Source organism: Tachysurus fulvidraco, chromosome 7 (assembly GCF_022655615.1).
Source record: "Tachysurus fulvidraco isolate hzauxx_2018 chromosome 7, HZAU_PFXX_2.0, whole genome shotgun sequence".
Taxonomy (NCBI): Eukaryota; Metazoa; Chordata; class Actinopteri; order Siluriformes; family Bagridae; genus Tachysurus; species Tachysurus fulvidraco.
Window position 1 is genome coordinate 11,089,784 of NC_062524.1, and position 12,665 is coordinate 11,102,448.

Here is a 12,665-nt window from a genome sequence, read left to right on the forward strand (position 1 = left end):
TATACTATACTATACTACACTACACTATGTTATACTATACTACACTACACTACACTACACTACACTACACTACACTACACTATACTATACTACACTACATTATACTATACCACACTACACTATATTACACTACAATATATTATATTATACTATACTACACTACACTACACTACACTATTCTATACTACACTACACTATATTATATTATACTATACTACACTACACTATTCTATACTACACTACACTACACTATATTATATTATACTATACTATACTACACTATACTATACTACACTACACTATATTATACTACACTACACTATATTATATTACACTACATTACACTACAGTATAGTATACTATGTACTGTACGTATTTTATTTGTTGCTCTGACATTCCTACCGATAAAGCACCAAGCTACATGACTTAATGCTGACATCTGGAGCACAAAGAAGGAAAAAACAGGCAACATTTTTCAGTCTTATATATATATTGTTTTTATTTCTTTTTGAATAATAATGGAATATTGAACATTTCAGACATTACCCAATCGAATACATACTTTTGAAATTGTTTTTATTGCTTACCAATTTTGCCTGTAATGCTGCTGTTTATAGGCACCCAATATATCATCCAGGCTAGCTACATGATGAGATGTTCAATTGAAAAGACGACGTTATTAATCAAACAGATACTGTTTCTGATTTAAATGTTTTTTGTTTGTTTTTTTCATTTGTTTTTTCACAAAAACATGTGCAACTAGAAACAATTCTTAAGATGCGATTGATTATTTTAAAAAAAACATAGCTAGCTGTCAGTCTGGTGCCAGTGTGTGTGTGTGTGTTTGTGTATATGTAACACGAGCTACTTTAAACTGCAGGTATTTTATACTGTTCTTCATAGAGGCACTCCGCGGTGCTGTAAAGTTCACACCACATCATTAGTCAAGAAAAGAAAAGAAAAGTAACTCAGTTAAAGTAATCTTTGCTTAAATACAATCATAGCTCTTCTGACAATGAGAACCAGGTAAACATGTAAGAGGATACATTATCTGCATATTTTCTCTAAGCAAATAGGAAATAATGGAAAGAAAACACAGCAGACAATAATCCATGCTCATAAGCTTTAAATATTTTTAGTATATGCATATAATCTTATTACCTCATTTTAGGTTACTAAAAGCTTTTCCGCCATTGATTGATTAACAGAATACATGAGAAAGAACTTTCCATATCCAAATACAGCACAATTTAGAAAATACTATACAGACTCTTTTCGTATGGAACCCAGCAACAATTACTAATTACATCAATTAAAATGTGAGAAAAACAAAAAGGATACTGAAAAGTTGAGTGGTTTCGGTTACCGTATGTATGGAGTCTACTGTGTTTACAATAGATATCAAAAATGTTAGATGGACACAAGCATTTAGCTGAGGTTCATATTCTACTGAGAAATCGCATTTAGAAATGATACAAACACATAAAATACAAATTCCAAAGCCATATAAGGTCATATATATAAATCAATATAAACCATACATTGTTTTTTTTTTTTACAGTGTATATAAATTATAGATAGAAATGCGTCTAAAATACAGATAGAGAACAATATACATACAGATATTAGTTGCATCTACATATCTACACAATAACTGTACACTGAATCTTGTTTTGTTTCTAAATGCTCAGATTTCCTGTGGATCATTTCAGAGATGTTAGAAAATTCTGTTGATCTTGGGTGTGTTTGGTCCACCACTTGAACTAGAGTCTTCTCTCTGCTAGAGTTCTCGCTGATACCCTAGAAGCCTTTTCCTTCCAAGTCGTGTTGTTATCTGTAGACGTCTGTGTGGTATGCTTGATTGTAGTGCTTTTCTGTATGTGTGTGGGCTTTCTTTCCAAACGCTTTCTCTCTTTTCTTTGAGATATACACTTCCAGGTCGTCAAGGATGCACTTGGAGTATCACTTTTTTTATCACCCGCTTCTTCGGTTTCTTGGTTGTGTCCTCCAGGGGCAGACCCGTATTGTATCAAGTCGTCTGAGGAACTTGTTTTTTCCTCCTTTCCAAACTCAGCTACATCTGCCTGGGTCACACTGGGGGTCAGTGTTGACCGGTTCATGTGCAGCCCAGAGCTGATTGTAGGAATCTGAACCATCTGGATCCCACCTATGGGGATCATGAGGCTAAGACTGGAGATTGGAATCTGAGGTTGTGAATGCAGAGGCAGGTGGCTGAGAACTCTTTGGCCTTCCCTGGCCTGCCCATGCCTGAAGAAGAGCAATTCAGCCTGATGCTCTCTCCTCTGAGCTCTACTCGTCTTCTCCTAAAAGGCAAACAGAAGGGCATTTATGAGTCAAAAAGCTATATCAGGCCGTTTTTGCTTCACCACTGCTATTTTAATAAAACTGAAAACAGCTGTCGTCTTAGTTTCAGGTAAAAGAAATGTTATTTATATCTAAAAAGATACATTAAATAAATACCATGAATTTAATCTTAGAAACAGAAGTACAGACCAAGTCCATACCCACTTTTTTGACATACTAACAGAGGCTAAACATGCAGCTGTATACCCTGTTTGGGTTTGGCATTCATTTTATTTAAAGAGCAATAACCTTCATTCTTAATAGAGGCACAAGTCCAAAATAACAGTTTGTGTACTTTTGGTATCAGTGTATTTGTTTTGGAATGTTTGGCCTGGATAGATTTGGCTACATAGCCCAAATATTGCTGTGTGCACAAATAAAAATTGTCATACTATATGGGGATAAACTAAACTTGGCCAAAGAAAGAAAACATGGACATCTCATTATCCTCGTACTCTTGCTGGTTAAAGTCAATACTGAGCAAAGTAATATAAATTATACAGAATAAAATATTAACAATGGATGTTTGGATCCATTTTAAATAGTTGAGCAAAACTCTACGATTATAATGGGGGGAAAAATGATCAAAATCTATAGCTAAATATACTGAAAGCAAAATGATTTAACTTATATTATGGGTATTACTGACAGATCATCTCTATTAATATACACTGTGTAGTACTCTGGTGAGATGAAATAAATTTTCTTCTCACCAGACAACTTTATTATGTCCTGAAAATGACACAAATGACAAATTAAAGGACAAACCCAACATAAAATGTCTTACTAATGTGTTTAGCAATGACAAGCAACTAGAAGAGCTTCATTGAACCTTGGCATAGATTCGATGCCAAGAAACTTCCTCGGTTTGTGCTGCAATCTTACAAATCAGTCCCAAATCACTCGTTCAATTAGGCTTAGAAAACTGTGAAGGCCATTCTGTATGATATACTGGACATTATTGTTCACATCACTCATCAGTCAATTCCCAGAGGTTGGAGACAAATCATCCTTGAAGAGAACACTATCATCAGGATATGATAAAGGTGATCACTCAGAACACTCAAGACTCCTATTTTTAGGAACAGAACACCTATGAGAGCAAAATGCCTCAGACTGCATAACAGAGGAATCATTTTTCCTTTAATTTGTCACCTGTCTGCAGGATTTGACTATTTACACGTCAGAGCAGCAATCTGTAAACATTTAGGTATCTACGGTGATCTTAGTATTAAAGTATGACTGCTGAAGTCCAACTGTGCTGCCTGGATGAATACCAAATGCTGTCCTGGTTAAACAGTAAGAAAAGAAGAAACCATATTAAACATGTTGTAATAAAACTCACCAGCTTGTCCTTGGAGCTGACTGTATTGGTTGAAGAATTGGTTAAATCTTGTTGCCTGCAGGTTATCTGGTGTATGGTCACACTAGTCCCAAAACTGGAGCTTTGTAGACTGCTTGGAGATGTGGAACATATGGGAGAAATGGCTCGAACTGGGGAAAGGTGTCTTAAAGAAAAAGGTGAGACAGGTCGGGTAGATGGGGAAAGAGAGGACTGGCAGGGAGATGGAGAGAGGCTAAGCCGGGGAGAAAGACAGTGTAATGGGGACATGTCCAGCCATGGGGGGCATGGACAATCAGGGGATAAATGAAGGCCAGGAGAAAGACTGCATATAGGGGAAGAGAACTTCGTTGCAGTGGTGGTCTGCACATATGAAGATCTGCTTGGGCTCAGCTGTCTGGATTCAGTTGTCTGATTATTCCTCACAGAGGCTTCAGAATTTGATGCTGACTGACATCCTGGACCTGGACTACAGAGAGATATTTTCACAGATGAGGCAGAGGATTGCGATGTCTCCTCGTCAGCATCCTCACTGTCATCCTCTTCCTTATCTGTATCCTCAGCATCAGAGAACTGGTGTTCCTCAGCATCCTCTGCTGCAACACAACCTTCCTCAGCACCACCTACAGGAAAAAGCACAGGAGAATTTCCTTCTTTTCTTTCTTTAATTGGTTTTGTAGGTTTTTTTTATTATGATACAATAAAAGATAATGGTCAGTGTTGTATAAAGTACTAGAAAGCAATACTTGAGTAAAAGTACAAGTATCGTACTAGAAAAAGACTTTGGTAGAAGTGAAAGTCACCTTTTAGAATATTATTCAAGTAAAAGTCTTAAAGTATCTGATATATACTGTACTTAAGTATCAAAAGTAATTCTCTGATATTTAATGTACTTAAGTATTTGTTGTCGTTGTAAAAACGAGAGACACACTATATTAAAAAAAAAACACGTATAACCTTAACCTCAAGTAGTAAACACTTAAAATTGTCTCAGATAAACCCTAACATACTTTAAACAAGAAGGTTGAAAAACGAATAAAGGAAGAAAGGAATAATTCAACACTTTCAGTTCATAAAATCAGAAGGCAGTGTTGTATAAAGTACTAGAAAGGAATACTTGAGTAAAAGTACAAGTATCGTACTAGAAAAAGACTTTGGTAGAAGTGAAGGTCACCTTTTAGAATATTACTCAAGTAAAAGTCTTAAAGTATCTGATATTTACTGTACTTAAGTATCAAAAGTAATTTTCTGATATTTACTGTACTTAAGTATTTGAAGTAAAAGTAAAAAGTAAAATTTCAGTGATTTTCGGGAGGCATAAGAGCAGGGGCGGTTCTAGGTTTCATCTTTAGGGGGTTTTAGCCCTCAGTGAGAATTTAAAACAAGAAGAGTTTTATATTATATATTATATGACTACATAGTAAGCCAAAAGTTATGGTATTATTAAATGGCAAAAGTGGACACCAACATTTTATGCATGATGTAATGATGCCAGTCTTGAATCAAATCAGTTCATGTATGTGTGCATTCAGTGTGTCCAATGAATGCAGTCACTAATAAACTAGTATTCACAAGACAAAGACCAAATCAATAAATGTTATTTTTATTTAGTATTGATATTGTATTAATATTTTGTTTGTGCTATCAACTCTGGTAATAACAATAGTGACATTTCACTGCTTTTGGTTGCTTTTGGTTGCCGCCATTATAGATAAACGCCTTCAGCTCCGACTGCACATGCCTGTGCTTCTCCATAGAGCGTGCGTACGTGCATAATGCAATCTAGGAGCAGTGATTCGCCAAACCTCCCGTATTACAGTCGCACACATTTCTTCTGATTTTATTTTGTAGTAACAAGTAACGAAGATGCTTAGCGGAAATATAGCGAGTAAAAGTATACATTTTATCTAGGAAAAGTAGTGGAGTAAAAGTGAAAGTTGACAAATTTAAATAGCGAAGTAAAGTACAGATACGTGAAATTTTTACTTAAGTACAGTAACTAAGTATTTTTACTTCGTTACATTACAACACTGATAATGGTTTTATAAGCACCTCCTTCTTCTGCATCTGGCTCATTCATCACAGGTCCAGGAGTGGTCCCCTCAGGACAACGCTTCCCGTGGGCCTTTGACTTCATATGTTTAGTTAGATTTCCTGTGGAGTACAAAGCAAAAATACAGTGGATTAGTGTTGCAGAGAAAGAAATGTAGAGCTACTGTCTCCATGATGCAGTGTTTTGCAATTTATTTAATATTATATGTTATTCAAAATAGTTATAACAAATAATTGTCTAAACAAAGCCAAAGATTGAATAAATGTGAATTTATGAATTTATTTTCTGTTTGAATTTAGCAATTTCTATTTATTTCATTACATTAAGTCTTTCAAATCTGTAAGTAAAATGCAAAATCATAATCATAATGACACAAAAAACTTTTTGAATTACAATAAACTGTATAAACAAAATGCAAATGTTTATCCAATAAATTTTGTTTAGTCCAGGAACAAAAATACAACTACTAATACAACTACTAATACATGCATTGCAGGGTGTGAGAAGATAATGTTGCGATAATCTAATCTTTTGGACTTCAAGGGATTGCCTTTGGTTTTGAAAGCAAAGTTGCAATGCTGGCAGATGTAGGGCCGAGCATCGGTGTGCAGTCTGATGTGTTTCCGCAGCATGCTGGGCTTTTTACAGCGGATCCCACACTCCTCACACACGTAACGGCCTCTCCCACGTCCCCGCACGTACACATACTCCTCACTCGACCTGTAGCTGAAATAACAATTTTTTTCATTTAAGAAGACGTAAGGTCTTGCCGGAGTAACAGTCAGGAAGGATTAATAGAAAGAAATGAATCACATGATATATTTAAAATGTTCTTGACCAATATACAAACTTTCAAAATATTACATTTAAGTGAGTAAGTTCATACAAAATAGAATATAATATTGTGAAAAACTCTAGTGGTGTAAACACATTTAAAGCTATATTATAGACTTATAGAGGATTTTAGACTGTGTAAGAAATACTGTGTAAACGGTATGTACTTTTCATGTACTTTTTTAAGTTAGGTTTGACTGCTGATCTATAGCACCTGCACAGACTGCTTTTACAATCTGCTTTTTTAAAAAGAAACCAGTATATTTGGGCAAGACATTACACACAGACATGTAGACACATGGACGCAAACTCTGACTGGGTGTCCAACCGTAGGTGTGTTCAGAGAGTCCCAAAATGGGGCCTCCACTTTACCTCAAACAGAGAACCATTTATAATGTCAAGAATCTAGCCCCCTCAATCCAAACCCATCACCACCCACACCTCCCAGCTTAAACATGGGGTGCCAGGACTGTTGCCCAGAGTCTACATAGTGTACGTATGCCAACACAAACAGCTAAGAGGGAGGGAAACCCTGCCTCAATCCAGCTGCTCTGAAAATATTACCAATTCCTGAACAAGACCACTACACCTCCTTTCTTATTAATAAGAATGATAACAGTGTGCAAACTAAAAAACCTTTTAGCTTCGTCATTCTCTTATTTACTTTACTGGTTTAAGGCTTGAAAAACACATCAATGTTTACTGTGTAGTAAACTAGGCAAAGTCATTGGTATACAAATGAGCGACAGTTAAAGATTGAATATATGTCAGGTATGTTACAGTATGCCAGGGAGGGGAAAAAGGTCCTGGAAAAAAATAAGGCCCATCAGACTTCATGTAATTCTGTACTGAAACTAAGAACTTAGTAGTAATTAGATGTTAATGCAATCTATATCTGTTTTTTTATCTGGGTCACTGTCTATATTTGATCAGAAACACTAAGAAAAAAACAAGGCCTGAAGGAAAGCTAGTAAATCTTTAACTAACAAGCAAACTAACTAATTAACAAACTAAATAAATAAATAAATAAATAAATAAATAAATAAATACACTGGCTTTCAAAAGAACAAAGTCTTTCCAAAATCAGGAAAATGTTGTGTATAGACAACAACAGCAACCATAATATTTTTTACATTCAAACCTACTACAGAGTTGGGACATTATACTTCTAGTCTACATGGGGTCATAGCAGCACTCATTATAATGCCCCTATGGTATTCCAAGAACATCATCATCAAATAAAAATGTCAAATAGGATTCCTAGTATAGAAAATATCTGTCCTGTGCTAGCTCTATGGTAGAAACATGGTTTTATTTTGGAGCAAAGTAAGTGTGTTTAGGTTAGACTACTGAAAAAATACACTGACAGTAGACCAAAATAGTCCACCACCTACACATATCTGCATAACTGCCATTATTCTATATAACTTATTTGTAACATCGCTACATGGCAGAGTTAAGTGTATCCCATGAGAAATAAGTATCTTCATCATCTTATTCTTTGCCTCAACTATTATGTGCTAATGCTATAACAGCACAAAAACCATGCCCTAACATTTTCTCATCACAGTGAGAAAAAAAAAATAGACCATTAAAAATGTTTGAGCATCGTATCAGCGCTTATGACCTCAAGAAAACAAAGAGCAGACTGCTGCTTGGCTGATTGATGAGTCAACCTCACAGCGTCTGCATTAATTGTGAGATCAAGGCACTGTGGAGAATATTTTGTGCAAGCACTCACTGTGAGGGAAAGACACAGATGGCTGCTTTCATACACAGACATGACAATTTGTCTGTGAAACTCATAAACCTCAAGGGCGCAGTCACAAACACCTACATCATGGAACAGCTTTCAGCAACAAAAAGGGGAGCAGCATAAATGACCATGTTTTGCACTTTATGTAAACTAATGAAATAGCAGCAGTGATCAATAGATTCACCACTATTCATCGTCTACTTTGATACTTCTTCCATACTTTATAAATTCTTTAACAACTAAAAACTAAAATTGTCTAACATGTCTAAAAATACAGCTGTGCCTTTCTGGCTCTCTGTCCTTAACTGGAGCTGAATGACCAAAATCATTTATGCAGTTTGGCATCAGCAGGGCTCTGCGGGGTTTGCAGGAGAGAGGAAGTAAACGCCAGGCTAGGTAGTTTCCTGGCTCAAGCCACGTAACAGAAGGTCTGTGTTGGCTCTGACAGCAAAGCAATCTCCTGCAGCAGAGGGGGCAAGAACAACACAGCATAGCACACTGAAATACTGGTGACAAAAGTACAAACATGACCAAGATACACAGTGCAGGCACTATAAAATAAGCTCCAACAAAAACTAAAAGGCTTCTGTAAATTATTGTACTCTGAAACATGACATACCAAAACAAATCAAATCAAATTTTATTTGTCACATACACATACATACAGAGTATGACATGCAGTGAAATGCTTTTTGCATCTGTCCAGGATTCAAACATAAGGAATGCAATTTGGGATAAAAAATATAACCAAAAGGAGGTAGATAAATAAAAAAATTTATAAACTATATAAAAAGAAACTATATAAAATATGAAAATATGAAAATATAAGTGAAAAATAATGTATATACATATACATAAATATACATAAATGCGTATGGTTTTTAATTATTTTCCGTGTGCAATATGGTGTGTATAAAGTGTATAAAGTGGTACTGTGCTGTGGAGGTCCAGAGTTAAAGTGACAGTCCAAAGTTAAAGTGTCAGTGTAAAAAGGGTGTACAAAAAAACAGTGAAGGGGAGAGGTCCAGTACTAGATCCAGATCTAGATCCAGATCCTGGGTGTTTCCTGGTTTAAACTCAGAAAGAAGCTTATCCTCATTCTCTCTGTGTTTGCTTTCATGGAGCGGAAGCGTTTCCCTGAACGCAACAAAGGAAAGAGTCCATTGTTGGGATGGCTGAGATCCTTTACAATCTTCCTGGCCCTGGTCCAGCACCGCGTGCTGTATGTCCTGCAGGTCAGGGAGCTCGGCTGGATGGTATGTTCAGCTTATCGCACCACCCTCTGGAGGGCTCGCCTGTCCTGCATGGTGCTGTTCCCGAACCAGGAAGTGATGCTACCTGTCAGGACGCCCTCAATGGTGCAGGTGAAGAAATTCTTTAGCACCTGAGAGGGTAGTTTGAAGTCCTTTAAGCGTCTCAGATAGTACAGATGCTGCCGGGCCTTCTTCACCAGGGTGTTGATGTGACAGGACCAAGACAGGTCCTGTGTGATGTGAACACCCAGGTATCGAAAACTGTCCACTCTCTTAACACTGGGATCCCATTCATGTTTAGCAGTTGGTATGACCGCTCCTGCTTTGTGCTGAATTCTACTATCAACTCCTTGGTCTTGCTGACATTCAGGAGAAGATTGTTCTCCTAGCACCATCTCTCCAGGTTTTTAGTCTCCTGTAGGTAGGCTGTCTCGTCGTTGTTGGAGATCAGGCCCACCACGACAGTGTCGTCAGCAAACTTGATGATGGTGGTGGAGTTGGAAGTGGCCACACAGTCATATGTGTATAGTAAGTACAGCAGGGGGCACAGAACACAACCCTGGGGAGCTCCAGTGCTGAGGGTGAGGGTGGATGAGGTGTGTTAGCCCACCCATAAGGCTTGTGGCCTGTCTGTCAGGAAGTTGGAGATCCATTGACACAGCGGCAGGCTGAGTCCCAGGACCTCCAATGTAGAGGTGAGAGTGGAGGGAATTATGGTGATAAATGCTAAACTGTAGTCCACAAACAGCATTTTTGCATAATTCCCTTTTCTGCAGTCCAGGTGCAGGCTCATCGTTGTGTGGAGAAGATGAGCGATGGTGTCCTCAGTAGAGCGGTTTCGTCGGTACGTGAACTGTAGTGGATCAAGTGTGTCTGGTAGTGATGCAGTGATGAAGTCTCTGACCAGTCTTCATCACTACTGAGGTCAGGGCTACAGGGCAGTAATCGTTGAGGCAGGCAGGCTGGGGTTTCTTCGAGACAGGAACAATGGTGGACTGTTTGAAGCATGAGGGGACAACAGACTGTTCCAGTGAGAGGTTGAATTATTCAGTGATCACTGGTGCTAGCTGGTCAGCGCAGGCTTTCAGAACCCGACCTGTGATGTCGTCTGGTCCTGCTGCCTTCCTGGTATTCACTCTTCTGAATGCCCTCCTCACGTCATGCTCTGAGATGGTGAAAGTGTTTACCTCCCCAGCGCTCTCAGCATGCATGCTGTTTGTCCTGCTAGCGCCACTAGCGTGGTTAGCGGCCACCGATTGGTCAGTCCAGTGCACAACCTCCCTCTGAACCGGAGTTTCCTGTTTCAGCCTTTGTTTGTAAGCAGACATGATTGTGCCTTGTAGCTGTTTTTGAATGGTGTGTAGCAGTGGTCCAGTGTCCTTTCTCCCCTGGTGGGGCAGGTGATGCGCTGCTGAAAGTTCGGTAGAGCGCGCTTGAGGTTTTTCACTGTTAAAGTCTCCCACCACAATAAGTGCAGCGTCCCAGTGCTGTGTTTGGTGTAGCATTAGTGTCTCCCATACTGCAGTGTCCGTGTCTGCTTGAGGTGGAATATAAACGGCACTGACTATGACTGAGCTGAATTCCCGAGGTAGATTGAAGGGCCGACATTTGATGGTCAGTAGTTCCAGATTTGGTGTGCAGGAGCATTAAAGAGGAATGATGCTGTCACACCAGTGGTTGTTCACCATCAGACACACTCCACCTCCCCTTGACTTACCCGACTCCAGTGTTCTGTCCATGCGGTAAACCGAGAAAAACTCAGCCGGCTGGATGGCATGGTCCGGTACCGCTGGGTTCAGCCATGTCTCGGTGAAGCAAAGAAGGTTGCAGTCTTGAATGTCCTCTGGAACTTGACCCTTGCCCTGAGGTAATTGAGCTTGTTTTCCAGAGACTGGACATTGGCTAACAGGATACTAGGAAAGGGAGTGCGGTGTGCGCATTCCCTCAGCCTGTTCCTGATGCCGGCTTGTTTCCCTCACGGACTCCAGTGCGGGTCGCGTCCTTTGTTCCTCCTCAGGATCTCACTCGGCCAGCATGGGTCCGGGTTTAAAAAACGGCGAAGTGTGAGTGGATTGTACACCAATAGATATGAGTGGCTCTGTCTAATTATGACCATCTTGTGTAAATAGATCCGTATCTATGTAAACAAATATATAAAATAAACAAAAAATAGACAAAGTGTAACCGGACCAGTCGCGACGGCAGCTAATCTCACTGGCGCCATCTTTGGCTCATTTCTGTTATTAGAAAAACCTTCTAAAACCTAGTGGAAGTTTTGGGACATCCACCACCAAGAAGAATAGTTAGAAGAATAGACATCAATCCTTGCTGTGATCTTGATCTGCCCTGATCAATTCCAAAAATAATCAGTTTATCTTTTTGTTGCGGTGAACAATCCATATTAATCCTAAAGGTCAACCATTCTAGCTTGAGATTTTGCACTGAGAATCCACCAAGTGGTGAAAGCATGAAAAAAAAAGGTTCTTAATATCAGTTTGTAAGTTTGATTATCTGACTGACCTAGAAACCATGTTAAAAGTTTGCATACTAGACATAGTAGAGGTCTACAAACATTAGTTTGTAGTGATAGTACTAACTCAAAATGTAATTGTGTCTTACCCTCCTTCGCAGATTTGTACCCGGAGGATCTCATTGTATTTGGAGGTAGACTGTGCTTCCTCTTCTCCCTCTTCCTTTGGTATCTGTTCAGTCTTTCTCTTCTCAGCATTCTGGATCTCTGTGGGGTCTATGGGCTGTATGGCACATACCTATACTCGAGAGAGACACGGGCAAGTTCACCAATCCTGCTCCGGGTGCCCAGGGAGACAGAGATGAGGGAATTCACTTTCAACATTTTGAAGAATGTATTTTAAGCGATTTTGACTCCAAAGAGTCAGGTACGTCACTCGTAAAAACATACTAAACTCTACCTTTTATTGTTCCTATAAAAGATGTACCCTCAAACATATATCTTACATAATGTATATCTTTTGTACCTTTAGTAACTAAACTATAGTGTACCTTAAAAGGTGCATGAATTGCAAATTTAAAGCTTTACACTAA

The 12,665-nt window shown here is 38.6% G+C and overlaps 1 protein-coding gene across 2 annotated transcripts in view; it reads right to left on the bottom strand.

The window, feature by feature from the left end:
- Positions 1 to 787: 787 nt before the first annotated feature.
- hivep3a (HIVEP zinc finger 3a) overlaps positions 788 to 12,665 on the bottom strand; it is a 38,098-nt gene continuing 26,220 nt past the window's right edge. For both annotated transcript variants that reach the window (XM_027143880.2, XM_027143881.2), the window contains exons 3-7: positions 12,222 to 12,370; positions 6,310 to 6,485; positions 5,759 to 5,860; positions 3,710 to 4,329; positions 788 to 2,324 (exon numbers count right to left, since the gene is read on the bottom strand). In XM_027143880.2, coding sequence (XP_026999681.1) covers positions 1,764 to 2,324; positions 3,710 to 4,329; positions 5,759 to 5,860; positions 6,310 to 6,485; positions 12,222 to 12,370 — 1,608 coding nt within the window. In that variant the 3' untranslated portion in view covers positions 788 to 1,763. The remainder of the gene's footprint in view (positions 2,325 to 3,709; positions 4,330 to 5,758; positions 5,861 to 6,309; positions 6,486 to 12,221; positions 12,371 to 12,665) is intronic.